Source organism: Plectropomus leopardus, chromosome 10 (genome assembly GCF_008729295.1).
Source record: "Plectropomus leopardus isolate mb chromosome 10, YSFRI_Pleo_2.0, whole genome shotgun sequence".
NCBI lineage: Eukaryota > Metazoa > Chordata > Actinopteri > Perciformes > Serranidae > Plectropomus > Plectropomus leopardus.
In genome coordinates, this window is record NC_056472.1 from 32,221,586 (window position 1) to 32,236,807 (window position 15,222).

The 15,222-nt window shown below is 41.4% G+C and overlaps 1 protein-coding gene across 1 annotated transcript in view; it reads left to right on the forward strand.

The window, feature by feature from the left end:
* Positions 1-13,193, forward strand: part of plcl1 (phospholipase C like 1) — a 97,220-nt gene extending 84,027 nt beyond the window's left edge. The window contains 6 exon segments of the mRNA XM_042494105.1: positions 155-517; positions 5,094-5,228; positions 5,230-5,304; positions 7,852-7,927; positions 9,418-9,527; positions 10,568-13,193. Coding sequence (XP_042350039.1) covers positions 155-517; positions 5,094-5,228; positions 5,230-5,304; positions 7,852-7,927; positions 9,418-9,527; positions 10,568-10,774 — 966 coding nt within the window. The 3' untranslated portion in view covers positions 10,775-13,193.
* Positions 13,194-15,222: the final 2,029 nt, after the last annotated feature.

The window sequence follows — 15,222 nt, forward strand, 5'->3', positions numbered from 1 at the left end:
GATAAGAACAAGGATCAGAATAAGAATCAGATTCTGCCAAATTTAAACGATATAAATCCCATCATCAGGGGAGATCTGTGTCTGTGGGCGAGAATATCGTGACACTTCAGTCATGGCTCTGTTTCTTTCTTCACTGTTTGCTTCTCGTCTCCAGGTCAACATGCCGGAGCTGGCGCTGCTGCGCTTCGTGGTGTTAGACGACGACTACATCGGAGACGACTTCATCGGCCAGTACAGCATCGCCTTTGAGTGCCTTCAGCCCGGCTACCGCAACGTGCCCCTGCTGGGCATGGCGGGAGAACCCTTACCTCACACCAGCCTGTTTGTCCACGTGGCGATCACCAACCGGCGAGGAGGCGGGAAGGCCCAGCGGCGAGGTCTGTCGGTGAGGAGGGTGGGGAGGCGAGGGCGGGAGTACGTCACGCTGAGGCACACCGGCATCAAGGTGGTGGATGAGACCTTCAAATCGGCCGGTGCCCCCATCAAAGAGGCTACGGACCTGCGCGAGGAGGCTCAGGTGAGATGGGAAACATGTCATCTTTGTTTTCTTTTAACATTTTTGCTGATTTCTTTTTCTTTTTTTTTTAAACTTGGTGGTGATGTTTTAACCATTTTTTGATTTTTTTTCTTTTAAAGTTTAAAAATTGTACCAATTTTTTTTTTTTTTTAATTTTTGAGATTTTTTTTTTTTTTTTTTTTAAACGTTTGATGATTTTAAAAGAAAACTTGCCTTCCAAACCCAAAGGTCCATCAAAATAAAACATGCCAAAATTACACCTTTTTTTCAGAAACTCTAAAAATATAATGCCTTGAAACAGTAGTTTGATTTTAAAATTTTCGACGGTCCTTGAACACATCATGTGTGACAAATGCTTCATGCATTTTTTCCGCATCACACAGGGAAGCACAAGGAAAAATATTTGTAGCTTTAGGGAGGGTAAAAAAAAAAACAGCCACCCCTGTCAGTAATTTAGGTCTACTCTTATTTTTGAAAAATATATAAATAAAAAAATAAAATATATATATAAATTTTAGTTATTATGTTTATAATTGAATTTTTTAAAATTTAATTTAATTTTTTTTTATTACTTCTTATAATTTTAGTTTTTATTAGAATCATTTTTATTTTGGCATTATTTTTATTTTTTGGTATGTTTGTATGTGTGAGTCTGTGACTATTTATTAAAAAAATTGGGCCTGAAGCCGCAGACACAGTTCTAGTGACGCCTCTGATCAATGGAAAGACTGAAACTGACACAAAAACAGATCAGCAGCACAAGTTTAAAAAAAGTTTTGATTAGTCTGTTTAATAAGAACGTGGACAGGAGAGAGGGTGGAGGGAAACAACACAAACACAAATCTGTTTGTCTGCTGCACAGATAATATCTGTAAACGAGCCGTTTGCACAGACTGTACCGGCCGCACTGGATAATCCACAGAGCACCTTCTTAACGGTTTTCATTGAAATATTTTTTCGGAGAATTGCAAGAAAAACTGCTCAGTGAGGATTTTGGATTATCCAGAGCAGCCAGGACTTTGTTTGTTTAGAGTTCTTCATGTTTGATATTCAGTTCACCTACATTTCATCGAAGCAGGAGCAAAATCATATTATTTTTGTTTTTATTTTGGTGAATAAGGTCCAACCAGATAGTTTCTCCGGCGCTCCGAGTGCACAGACAGCGGAGTCGCAGCAGGTCGAGTGTCACTCAGCTTTTGTATTTTTAGGCTTTGTTGGTGAAGTCTGGTGATGAGGGTGTATGGGGGAAGCTTACATGACGGTGCTGAAATCAGACTCCACCTGAGACTTTCTGCTGGGTGAATCAGAGACAGAGAGGAGGAGGAGGAGGAGGAGGAGGAGGAGGAGAGCCGGCGACAAAAGGAGAGTCAGTAAGAAGAGTGGAGGAGGATTATAAAGCTTCTATAAATACCAGCAAAAATAGAACCTGGTCTCACAGCAGCCAGCAGCTTATCTGTGAACACAAACAATCTGAGAGTGGAAGTCCTCACTCTCACTTTATCTGCTTTTAGATATTGTGATAGAAATCTGTGATGCCAAAAGTATGTGGACGCCTCTTTTTTGCTTTAAAAAGTCAATTCTTGAACTTGATCGGCTTCATCTAGATCTCAATCCCATCCGACACCTTCAGACCGAGCAGACCTGATCACCGACATCAGCACCCAGACGCACTGATAATGCTCCCGAGGCCGAGTGGGAGCAAATCTCTGCAGCCAGGCTCCAAAATCTTGTGGGAATACGCCTCAAGAGTCGAGACTGTGGCCGCAGCAGATGGTACGAGTGAATGTATAAATAATAATTTAATGTGATTATCTGTGATGCGCTAAAATGTCCAGATTCAAGAGACACCACCACACCCTCCAGCGACTTCTTCACTGATAGTAGTTGCTGCAATTATAATATTATTGTTATTTTAATTTTGTTAAAAATTTTGGTCTTCAATGAAGAAGTTGCTAAAGGGTGTGGTGGTGTCTTTTGAATCTGGACATTTTAGCGTCTCACAGATAATCCCATTAAAACATTATTTATACATTCACTCATACATTGTGCTGCGGCCACAGTCTCGACTCTTGTGGGCGTATTCCCACAAGATTTTGGAGCCTGGCTGTATATATATATGTATATATATATATATTTTAATTTAAAATTTGTGTGTGATTTTTGTAAGCATTTTTTCCTTGAAAGTTTTTAAAAAAATGCGACTCTTTTTTTTCTTTTTAAATTTTTTGGGGAATTTTCTTTTTTCTATAAAAATTTCTTGCAAATTTTAAAGACAACATGCCTTATAAACCCACAGGCCTGTTAAAATATAACCCACCAAAATACACCATTTAGCACAGCCAGATACTGTAAAAACTGAAGTTTTGAAACTGCCATTTGATTGTAACATTGAAAAAAAAAAATGAAGTGAAACTGACCAAACGAACGTGCGTCGCCTCAAAAACGAACAGGTCAAACACGCTTGGCTCCTTTGTTCCGTGTGCTTTCGTCGATGTTTATGAGGCTGAGTTCAGCTGTGATTTGTCTGCGTGTGTATCAATCAGTGTGTGTCGTCAGGGCTGTTGCTATGACGCTCGCGGCTCTTTCTGACAGAATCTGTCAGAAACGTTTAGCCGTCATGTCGGAGATAAAGTCGGTCTCTTCCAAAGAGCTCCAGATAGCTTGCTCCTTCCTTTTTAACCCTTTAACACCTAGATCAGCATCAGTTTTCTTCACTATTTAAACCTCTTAAACTTCAGATAAAATAAAATGTATTTTATTTCTTTTAAAAGCACTGGAGAAAAAACATAATGAGCAACTGTGCAAGACATTTTCCACAAACTGCAAAAAAATAAAAGATTAAGAAAAAGTTAAAAATTAGCTGGGGTGGATTATTAGTTATTATTATTATTATTATTATATTTGATTTGTAGCATTTCCCACAGTTGTTGAATATTTTCATCAGTATAAACGTTGGATCACAATCTCTAGCGGGAGACAGATCCTTATCATCTCATGTATCATCCGACCCACACACACACACACACACACACACACACACACACTCTCACTCATTCACAAACTGCTTATAATCCTTCAATCTCACCGTCCTTTCCCTCAGACTTTTACTCTCCTCCTCCTCTCTGTCTCTGTCTCTCTGCCACGAGTCCAGCTGTGGGCTCATCTGCCACACTCAGTTATTATTCATCATGCCTCTATAGCCGTTTGTCTGTCTCACACACACACACACACACACACACACACACACACACACACACACACACACACACAGGTGGGGCGTGATAATCACTCGTCCAGTTGGAGCTCTTCCAGGTGGCAAATCGCATTGTGGTGCTTGTGTGTGCAGAAACAGATCTTTTACCTTCATTATCAAGTGACCCAAAATGACATTTCAGCACACTGACACACGACTCTCGTTTTTTCTGTCCGTCAGATTCACTAACAAACCCGGTTTTGTATCCGACACACCTGCAAAAGCCAAAAAAGACCCCTCTAAATCAGAGATACTACTTGTTTTGGGGTCCACAAGCGGTCCGGGGCCCGTCGCAGCAGCCCACGCGTTTATCGGATTTTGGGGCATTTCTAGAGTTTTTAGTACTTTTAAAGGATGTTAGGAGATTTTTAGAATTTGGAATGTTTCTGTGATTTCAGGATATTTCTAGGATTTTGGGTTTCTAGTTTTTTAGAGTTTTTTTTCTAGGAATTTAGACATTTCTTGGGTTTTAAGGGCATTTTCAGGATTTTGAGACATCCATAAGACTTTAGGACATTTCTGGGATTTTAGGACGTTTCTGTGATATTGGACATTTGTGGAGTTTTGGGACGATTCTAGGATTTTAGGACATTTCCAGGATTTTAGGACATTTCCAGGATTTTAGGATGTTTCTAGGGCTGTAGGACATTTCTTGGATTTTAAGACTTTTCAAGGACTTTAAGGATGTTTTGAGGATTTTGAGGACATTTCAAGGATTTAAGGATGTTTCTTGGATTTCAGGACTTGATGAGTTTAGCGTCTGTCTGGGGTGCGGAGGATCCTACACCGGTTTTTGATCAACAAGCTCTACTTTGATGCTGTTTTATGCGCTCTGCCACTGATGCATAATTAAAGTACAAAAAAATCTCAGTGTGAATCACTTACTTTTATTGTGAATTAGAAAATGTTTGGGGGGCCAGATTTAGCCCAGGGGCCTTAAGTTGAGTATCACTGCTCTAAATGCTAAAATGATTTTTTCCGTTCCACATTTATGCCATATTGTCTTCTCTTTTGCCAAATGCGCTTAAGCTAAGGCTGATTTCACTGGATTAAAAGCGGCAATGACTGCCATATTGATTTAATTCACAAGAGACACAGCAGATGACAGCGGATAGGACGGGTAGTGTGTGTTTCCTCTGTGTGTGTGTGTGTGTGTGTGTGTGTGTGTGTGTGTGTGTGTGTGTGTGTGTGTGTGTGTGTGTCACCCTCTCTGACCTTCCCCAGCTTAATTTTACAGCCGGAACTGTACATCTGATCTAATACTATTTCCCCTGTCCCTCATCTTCCTCCTCCTCGTCTGTCTCTCCTGTGTCGTCTCATCAGAGCGCCACGGCCAGCTTCAAAGAGCAGTGTGGGCTCCCCACGGTGGCCAAGCTGAAGCAGTGCATCCAGAGCCTGGCCACCCGGCTGCAGAGCTCCGAGGGCACCATGGGGGCCACCATGGTGCTGAAGGAGGGCTAACCCGTGTCTGGAGCCTCTCGTCAACCTCTCGGAGCCGACGCGCAAACTGCTCTCTGCTGCTACGACACGGTGAGTGAGAGCAGGGCGGAGGGACAGTCCTCTCCAGCCTCTGCTGTGTCCTCCCAGAGCTCACCCGCGTGTCCGTTAACCCTTTTAAAACCTAAACGAGTGGGACGACATGGGGAGAATACAACAATCTTAAAAAGACATGTCCCAAAAATTTGCCATAGAAATTTAAATTTTACAAAAAATTACCTGAAAATAAGGGGGAAAAGTTTAAAAGACAAACAAACAAGAAAATCACCTAAAAATACTTAAAATTATTTTTTTAATTTTTATTTGTTTTATTTATTGTTAACGTAATTTTAAACATAAAAATATTATTATTTGAGAAATATTTAAATTTCACATTTTTCCTTATTTTTTTTGCATAATTTTCTAAGGATCCTCCCCTCTTTTTTAAACAAATTTTTTAGTCGTCATCTTGTCATCCACTCGGACTCAAGAACAAACTGATTAGATTTTGGTGGTCAAAGGTCAAAGGGAAAGGTCACTGTGACCTCATCTGTCTCATTTTTGTGAATGCGAAATCTAGTTTACACCTTAAGAGACTTTATTTAAATTCGGCACAAACGTTCTTGATGTTTCTAATATCTGTTGTTACCTGCTGAGACACGGATGTGAATTAGCAGCCCCGCTAACTTACATTTTATTTAATTTGTATTTTATACTGACATTCATTAATATGCTGTGTCCCTTTCAAATAAAAATTGAATTGAATTATAATAACGTTTGTATTCAGATTATTGTCAATCTAGTCAATCAAAAAGCCTAAAATCTAGCCTTAAAATTTAAAAATGGCCTCTTAAAACAGCTCTCTCTGGGCTCACTTAGAAACATGAAACTGGTTTTATGACACAAAATGGAAATTCCTCAGCTTATTTTACTCAGAAGTTGAGTTTTTTTTCTTCATTTTGTTTCTCAAATTTGGTTAAAACAAATTTCCAGAAAGTTTCAAATTGTGTTTGTGATACACAACACTGTATAACTGAGTGTGCCGATTCATGAAATATGCAGAACAACACTCAGAGGTGACATGCATGAAACACCCACACTCCTTCTCTCTCTCTCTCTCTCTGTCACACACACACACACACACACACACACACACACACACACACACACACACGCACGCACACACACACACACGCACGCACACACACGCTGACTGCCAGCTGTGTTTCCTCCTACTCCATCTCCTCTTGCATCAGATCAGGACGAATCTCTCCCACCTGTTTCCCCGCTCGGTTGTTACACACACCACACACACACACACACACACACACACACACACACACACACCTCAGCACAGAGAAGGCTTTATGTCTGAACGCCACGTCGTGTTTGTGCACGTCAGAGCAGCTAATGATGTTTGAGTGTGAACCCAGAAAATGTGAGGCCAGCAGGTCAGTGTCATGAAGCCACAGTTGGTGTGATCTCCAGTCGTACATCACACCTCTCTCAGCCTTCCTGGGCGCTCTCTCTCTCACACACACACACACACACACACACACGGCTGACTCATCTCACACTCCTCTCTCTGTCTCTGCTGCCCTGTAGCCAGTCTTCTTCTTCTTCTCTCTTTATTTAAAACAGACTTCATGCTTTGTGTTTCTCTGCAGCTCGGAGCAGTCAGATCAGCCCCTCGTGTTCTTCTTCACTTCAGAATCAGAATCAGGTTTATTGCAGAGAAGATTTTAACATATAAGGAATTTGCCTTATTGTCTTGGTGCAAAATAAAAAATAAAAAATTAAAGCTGCAAGCAGTGATGAAGGGGCCTTCACTCAGTCACGGGTTCTGGCAGGATGGGATTGTTAATTTCCATGAAATTCGGGGTTAGATGATGTTTAGATTAGAGGTCGACAAATTATCAGCCTAGCGGATTATCGGGGCTGATGTTTGGCATTTTGCCTATTGTCTGTATCAGTGTTTTATTTTAATAATCACTGATAAAATTAATTAATTCAAAAGTGCACAGAAAGTGTCATTCTTTTTTTATTTAAATTTTCTCTGAAAACCAAGTCTGCTCGAATCCTTTCTCAGCGTCAGTAAAGCAAGTTCTCAGAGTCATGTGACTCAGTGGCAGTGCCCCGCCTCTGCTAGCAATTATTTTAATTATTGATTGATCAATCTGCTGATCGTGTTTCTTGATTAATCAATAATCTCGACCTATAAAATGTGAAACAACAGTGAAAAATATTCATCAAAGTTTCGTCTTGACTCACTTGCATAACATAAATCCCACACAACAATGTATTCAGTCCACATTTTGGAGGCTGAAACAGGTTAAAAATGTACTTAATTACAGGACAAATTATCATAGTAGTTTCTGATAAATTCCTGTTGACCTGTTGGATTTATGGACAAATCGTTTTAGCTCTGATATATTTCATGGACGCACCATGACATGAAATAAATCGCACATTTTTCTCATTTCCAGCCTGACGTCTTTGGAAGCTTCACCACTCGTCGTACCATTTGAAATAAATCTCTGTGGGTTTTTGTAGTTTTTGCTTTTAAACAAGCAGAGTAACACAGACTTCCTTCCTGTCTGTGCAGATGATTGCGGCCCAGAAACAGCTGATCGAGAACGCAGACGCTGTTCAGGAGCGGATCGCCCAGGTGCAGAGAGAAGGTAACGTGAGAGACGAATGAGTGGACGATGTGACACCAGGCGCTAATGAACTGAGTGAAGATGGTTTTGATGAGCTCTCATGAATAAAACCACTAAAGCACCCAAATCCTAAAAATTCCCCAAATGAGCAAATCTGACTGGAAACATCAAACAGCCGAACTTAATGAGGGCGACTCCTCAGAGAATCTGTCAGTAAACAACTTTACGAGCGGAGCTGCAGAAGCCGCCGGTGATTTTGACACCCTCAAACGTTAGTCGGTATGGATTTCTAATTAGAGAAAGGCGCTCGTCATTTTTGTATTTTTCAAATGAGACGCATTTTTTTGAAAGTATGTTTGCTTGAAAAGTTGTTCACGATAAAGTTGCAGTTCTGTCTTACATGAATATTTTAGGTTTTTCTAAGCAGCTTCAGGTGTAATGCACAATGCAACAGCATCAGTGCTACTCAACTTACGGCCTGTGGGCCAAATCTGGCCCCTGATAGGGAGCCGGGTGGCCCCCACATCATTTTCTGATTCTCAATAAAAATACAGTGAACCACACTGAGAATTGTTTTTGTACTTTGAGTTGCCAGAGTGCATGAAACAGAAAAATCTTAGTAACGCCCCAAAATCCTAGAAACATCCTGAAATCCTAGACACGTCCTAAAAGCCTGGAAACGATATAAAATCCTAGAACCATCCAGAAATCCTAGAAATGTCCTGAAAACCTAGAAACATTTTAAAGTCCTAAAAACATCCAAAAATCCTAGGAACGTCCGGAAATCCTTGAAATATCCCGAATTCCTTGTAACCTATTGATATCATAGAAACCTCTTGAAAATCCAGAAACACTCTAAAATCCTAAAAACGTCCTAAATTCCTAACGTGTCCTAAAATCCTAGAAACATCCTAAAATCTGAGAACTGTCCTGCAATCTTCGAAACGTCCTGAAATACCAGAAAAATCCTAAAATCCAAGAAGCATCCTACTTATAGATAAATGTCCTTAAATCCTAGGATTGTCCCAAACTCCTAGAAGCATCCTAAAATCCCAGAAATGTCCTAAAATTCTAGAAATGTCCTAAAATCCTAGAATCATGTACGGGGCTGCGGTGACTGGCCCCTGGCCTTCTGTGGCCCCTCAGCAGAGCCAGTCGAGGGTCCCTGCTGTAAACAGTCAGACCTGTGTATTATTGGACCCCTCCCTGTGTCTTAGATAACTGCTGACCTTTATCTGTCAACATAAATGTCATGAGGGAAGACACTTTTGCATAAATATGTAAATCCAGTGTCTGACAACCAACCTGTCAAGACGCGTTTGTGACATTTGCCTCGAGACATTTTGTGTTAGTCACAAAAACAGGTCAAGCACGTCACTCTCACACTCGACAGTTAAATTTTACCTGAGTTTGAGTTGTTGATGCTCGTCCACCTGTCACTGTGAACTGATGCAAAGCTCCTGTGTGTGTGTGTGTGTGTGTGTGTGTGTGTGTGTGTGTGTGTGTGTTAGGCATGGACTTCCACGAGGATCTCTCTCGGCTCGGGGAGAAGGAGGGACTGAAGGGACGCAAGCAGAACAAAGCTGTGGAGAGTTTCACCTGGAACATCACGGTCCTCAAGGTACTCGTGGTGATAATAAAAACTCTGAATTTATAGGATTAATTACCTGCACCAAGACGTTAAATAAGTTCAATAACTTCCTTTTCTTTTCTTTTACATTTTCTTTTTATTTTATTGTAGCTGTGACACGTCTGAGACTTTTCTGCAAATTTAATCAGAATTCATAAACCTGGCTGTACGTTTATTACGCCTCCGCCCCGACGTTAGCTGTAGCCAGAAGCATTATCTTTTCAGGTTGTCCGTCCATCTGTCCTCTTCTTGTGAATGCAATATTATAACAGCAGCTTGAAGGAATTTCTTTATATTTGACCCAAACGTCCACTTAGACTCAGCAATGAACTGATGATATTTTGGTGGTCAAAGGTGAAGATCACAGTGACTTTGTTTGTCCCATTCACGCAATATCTCAAGAACACGTCGTAGGTTTTTTTTTTAATTTGGCACAAACGTTCACTCAGACTTAATAACAAATTTATTAGTGGTCAGAGGTCACTGTGACCTTGGGTTCTTTTCTTTCTTGTGAGCGCAGTATTTTCTGAAGGCTTTGAGGGAGTTTCCTCAAATTTGGCGCAAACGTCCACTTGGACTTTAACCATGAACTGATCAGAATGTGGTGGCACAGATATATTGAGCATGCTCAGGGGCCACTTTTTCAAAATGACAAAGCCAGGGGCCAGTCGCAGTAGCCTGATACAATTTTATAGGATTTTAGGACATTTCAAGATTTTGGGATTGTAGGACATCAGGATTATAGCCGGGACCTCTGTCGGGGGGGTGTGGGATCCTCCACTAAAACTGTTTTTGGTAAACAAGCTCCATTTTAAAGCTGTTTTATGCACTCTGGCACCTTAAATATACTAAAAGTACAAAAACAATGAGAATCACTGTATTTTTTTTGTGAATTGGAGATTGTTTTGGGGCTCCCTTATGGGGCCCAGATTTGGCCCGCGGGCCGTAAATTGAGTATCACAGCTGTAAATCAAATGCTTCTTTTGATGAAATGTCACACGGTCATATTGGCGTCTCTCCGTGCGCTGCAGGGTCAGAGCGATCTGTTACGGGGGGCGAAGATGGATTCCCTGGATGCTCTGAGGCAGCTGGCTCTGGCCTGCGAAGCCTGCGGACTCACCTCCTCCTCCTCTTCCTCCAACTCCGCGACCTCCACCTTCTCCACCGCAGAGCTGCATTACTCCTCCCACCCTCTGTCCGTCCGCCGAAGCAGCACGCACGGCAACGGACGCATCTGACGAAAAGGGAGCGCGCGGAGTAATTACAGAGGATAACAGAGATGAGGAGATATGAGAGAGAAGAGAAATGAAAGCACCACAGGAGGCTTTTCTCTCTGGCCGAGTGTTTCCCTTTATCCAGCGCAGTGTGTGTCAGACTATCCGAGACCACAGCAGTATATCTGCGTAAGCCTTACGGTGAGTTCATCAGTTTATCAGAGAAAGGTCCGGCCTGCAGAGAGGCTCCTCATGAATGTCGTAACTCCGCCGTGGAGAAGCAAAGAAAGACCACGCGGGGTCTTGAACTGTCTGACGGCTCCTGCTTTACTTTTCTGTGAGAAAATGTGCGACTCAATATCGTAACTCTGCGGGTTTTCCTCATCAGAGAGCAAATAACACACACCTGAATGATTTGTGACGACGGGCCGACGTGGAGCTGAGGTTTACGGTCCTGTTGGTGTTTGGAGGTGAAATGCAGAGTGAAGAGGAAGTTACTCTGCCTCAGCATTTCAGCTCGTCCCTGGGGACGGCAACAAGATTACCTGTGTGTGTGTGTGTGTGTGCGTGTGTGTGTGTTTACAGTGTTGCAATTGGTGGAGAGGTGCTATAAGAGCTGGATTGACAGGACCTGAAAACACACAGTTGGAGACTAATTCAGGTAGCCTATATTTGTAATGTAGTACTACTTTTTTTTAAAACTCTCAAAAGTTTTTTGGTACGTTCGGTTTGAGATGTAACAACAGTTATTGTGACTGAACTTACGCAGACGTTTGAAGTGGAAACAGACAACTTTTCTTCTCTAGTGTGTACAAGTAGTATTATTTTTGTGTCGGATTGCTTTCTGTTTTTCTCAGAGCCCAGAAACTACCAACAGCACAGGACACGCTGCGTTTATTTTCTAGTTACTTCGGCGGGTCCATTGTCTGACATTTCCCCTACTGCTGATAGTAAATGCAAAGAATTTACATTAATAGTCTTTGGTAATTTGGGATATCTACCAGGGAAAACAAAAACACTCTCATCTTCCTGTTTTCGTCGTGCGATGGTTGGACTCATTTTGCTTTCTAGGTCACCGTCTGTCATTTCCCACCAGTAGGGACAGTAACTGCGAAAAGTAAACTGATGCTCTGGTAACGGGGTGAAACAAAAGTGCTTTCCTGCTTCTGTTTTTGTTGCACGACAGTTGGATACACTGCATTTTGTTTTCGAGTTCACCGTCTGCCATTTCCACGACTGGAGAAATAAACTTGTCTGTTTCCACTTTAACATCAAACAGAACGCAGTCTTTCAGCAGGAGACGGAGATTTTTTGTCATTCACATTTCCTATTTAACATTCAAAAATACTGACGTTTAAACTTCATACACACATACAAATTATATCGATATAAAAGGACTCACAGTCAGACAAAGAAAAAAAAATCAAACCAAATTAGACAAACTAAACCAGAAAACAACAACAACAACAACAACATCCAACACAGAGCAGACTGAGATTTTAATCATTTTAGGACGATATCACATAAAATAGGTCTTGATATCAACGTGAAACCTGTTCCTGTTCCTGATCGGCTGAACGCACAACTTATCTTCAAACATGAAAAACATGGCGGCTGTCAGGGTGACGTCAGATTTCTCCAAACGCTGTTGTACAAAATGAGTTTCTCAATATAATATCAGATAAAAAACAGAGCTTATCCAAAGTATCAGGGGCTATTAATGAGGTCTGGGAGTCTCAATCGTCTCAACATTTCCTGATTTCTTTAATTGACTGCGTCTGTTCTCTCTCAGCAAAAGCCGGAGCTCCGATTCTAAACTTTTAACTTGAGTGCACAAAGATCCCCATGCAACTGTGAGCGCACACATTTCCTCATCCAACAGCTACAATCATGTGCTGTGTGAAATGTCCAGCAGCACACACACACATGCGCACACACACACACACACACACACACACACACAGGCTCTTGTTATCGCCTCCTCTGAGGCCGTCATGTTCACTTGGAGAGCTGAAATACGAGGAGAAGAGGTGCAGCCGAGATGAGACGCAGTAATTGGAGAAGTTGCGTGTGTGTGTTGATACTGTAGTACTACATGTCTGCTGTAGTACATGTGTGGATCACATAACCTCCTCACAACACCGACATGTAGGGCGAACGGACGCTCGGAGTCTGTACGTGTGTGTGTGTGTGTGTGTAGTACAGATTCCTGCAGCGTTGATGAAGGACACAGTGTTGATGTAGCAATAATAAGTCAAAGGAAAGTAGACGAGGCAGAAAACTGTAACTTTAGAGCTCAGAAGGCGGGTTTCCATTACAGATTTGCGCAAAAACGTAAGCGATATTTACAGAATATCAATAAAACACCATTGCAAGATGACTGCGTTTCCACTGAGTGATGCTCTGCAGCTTCTCCTCTGGTGATAACATCCCAGTAACCATGGCGATGGATGTTCAAAACATTAGCAGCTTTATTTCTATTGCAGCCACCAAACTAGCCGTCATTATTTCCAATCCAAGGCCACGTAGGCGTGTTATGGAGCCATGATGGAAAGGCGAGCCCCTTATACGTGGGAGCGGACACGTATGAGGGATTTCTGGGAGATGTAGTCCACGATTTCACAGAGGAATTGTGGATTCAAAACTTCCGGACTTCAGAGTTATGTGATGCAATAACAGCTCTTGTAGCTCCTGCTGCATCATGAGGGAGCCAGTTCCTACTGACAGCACATAGACACAGCATCATGTGACCTGGAAAAGACAAAAAGAAGTGTTTGCATTTGCATTTTGCAAAATACGACTTTTTTGAATCACCTGAAATACCATTTTATAAATATGATGTATTATTGTTAATATTATTAATTTGCGCACTTTGATGGTTAATGGAAACCCGCCCACTGATGCTTAGAAATGTGTATGAAAAAACAAAAATGGTGTGGTGCAGGTGCTGCTGGTCATGGCTCATAGTTGTTGTTACCTGTAAGTGACGGCGTTCCTCTCGGCCTTTTGAGTGTTTCTTCTTAACGCAGGAAAACACCTGTTCCTTTAACTCAGCTTTTCTACTCATATTCTTGTACTCGTAATGCTGCGTTTGAACCAAACTTGACAAAAGTGATGCTAAACAACACACAGGGCGAAGCTAACCGGATTAGATTCTGTTCTCTGGTGAACAAAATTGTTTCCTCAGTGTTTCTTTTTTTAATTTTCATTTAATCCTTTGAAAACTGGTGCAACATTACTTTTCTTGTGCTGCTTTCAGACGTCTTTCAGTATTTTTAACCTTTGAACCCTGACCAAACTGGTGCGATTTCTTTTAAAAAACATGGGAAAAAAGGTAATGAGCATCAGTAAGAAATGTTCCACAAATTGCAAGAAATCAGAAGATTAAGAAAATTATATTTAAAAAAAAAGAATTAGAGAGAAATGCTTGAGGAAAAAAGAAAAAAAGCTAGAGAAAAAGGAAGGGAAAAACTTTATATATAATTATATATTTAAAATAATGCTAAAGATTTATTATTACTTTTAAGCACAAGTCTTGCTTGCCTTGTTTCTTTTTTTAAATAAATGGTTTAATTAATGGTAATTTTAAGGTAATTCTCATGTGCTTTTTACGTTTTGTCAGGGGTCATTTCGTCTTTTGATGCTTATTGCCTTCTTCATAAAGAAATCAAGTCAAGTTGCTCAAGTTTCAGAGGCTTTAACAAGGTTTTTAGATTAAAAAGGTTTTTGGATTCATGTCATGAAATAAAAACAAAGTCAGGCAGGTGTGTTTGAAAAGACTGAATCTATAATTTCACTGTTGAACTCATTTACTTCCACCAAACAGAAGCAGGCGTGAGTCAAACAGGCAACTTCTGAAGACATTTTGAATGTTTTTTCTGCCCTCTGAGGGAGGCGGAGCGACGGCAGACGAGCGTGAACATCGTCGGGCGCTCACCTGCAGATCGAACCTGCCGGTGGCATTTTGCAGCAGACAGGAAGTAATGAGACACACTGAAACGCGGCCTGACGCCGAGGGCTACTCTCCCGTTTTTAAGTGCTTGTGCAGGACTACTGTACGCTCCGAACGACATCCTGATTTTTATAAACCGCCTTTTGTTGATCTACTCTTTCCTTTTCGAACATCGTTAACCTCCCTCGTTCCTCCACCTCCCTCCATCCTGTCGAGTGACGGAGCCGACTGAGTCCTCGCCACGGGAGGAGGCTGACCTGATGACATTTGCATGTGTTGTTGTTTGTGTGTCTGAGAGGAGACACCCGCGTCTAAAAACAGACACTCATGTTAGAGACAGCAAAGGTTGAGTGATGGAAGAAAAGAGGACTGATAACAGATTAACTCTTTGAAAACTGGTCAAATGCCATGAACCACCTTTGAAACCTGAACAAATGAGTTTGATTTCTTTTGAAAACGTGAGGAGAAAAAAACAATAACCAGTTGGATAAGAAATGTCCCATGAATGGCAAGAAATCAG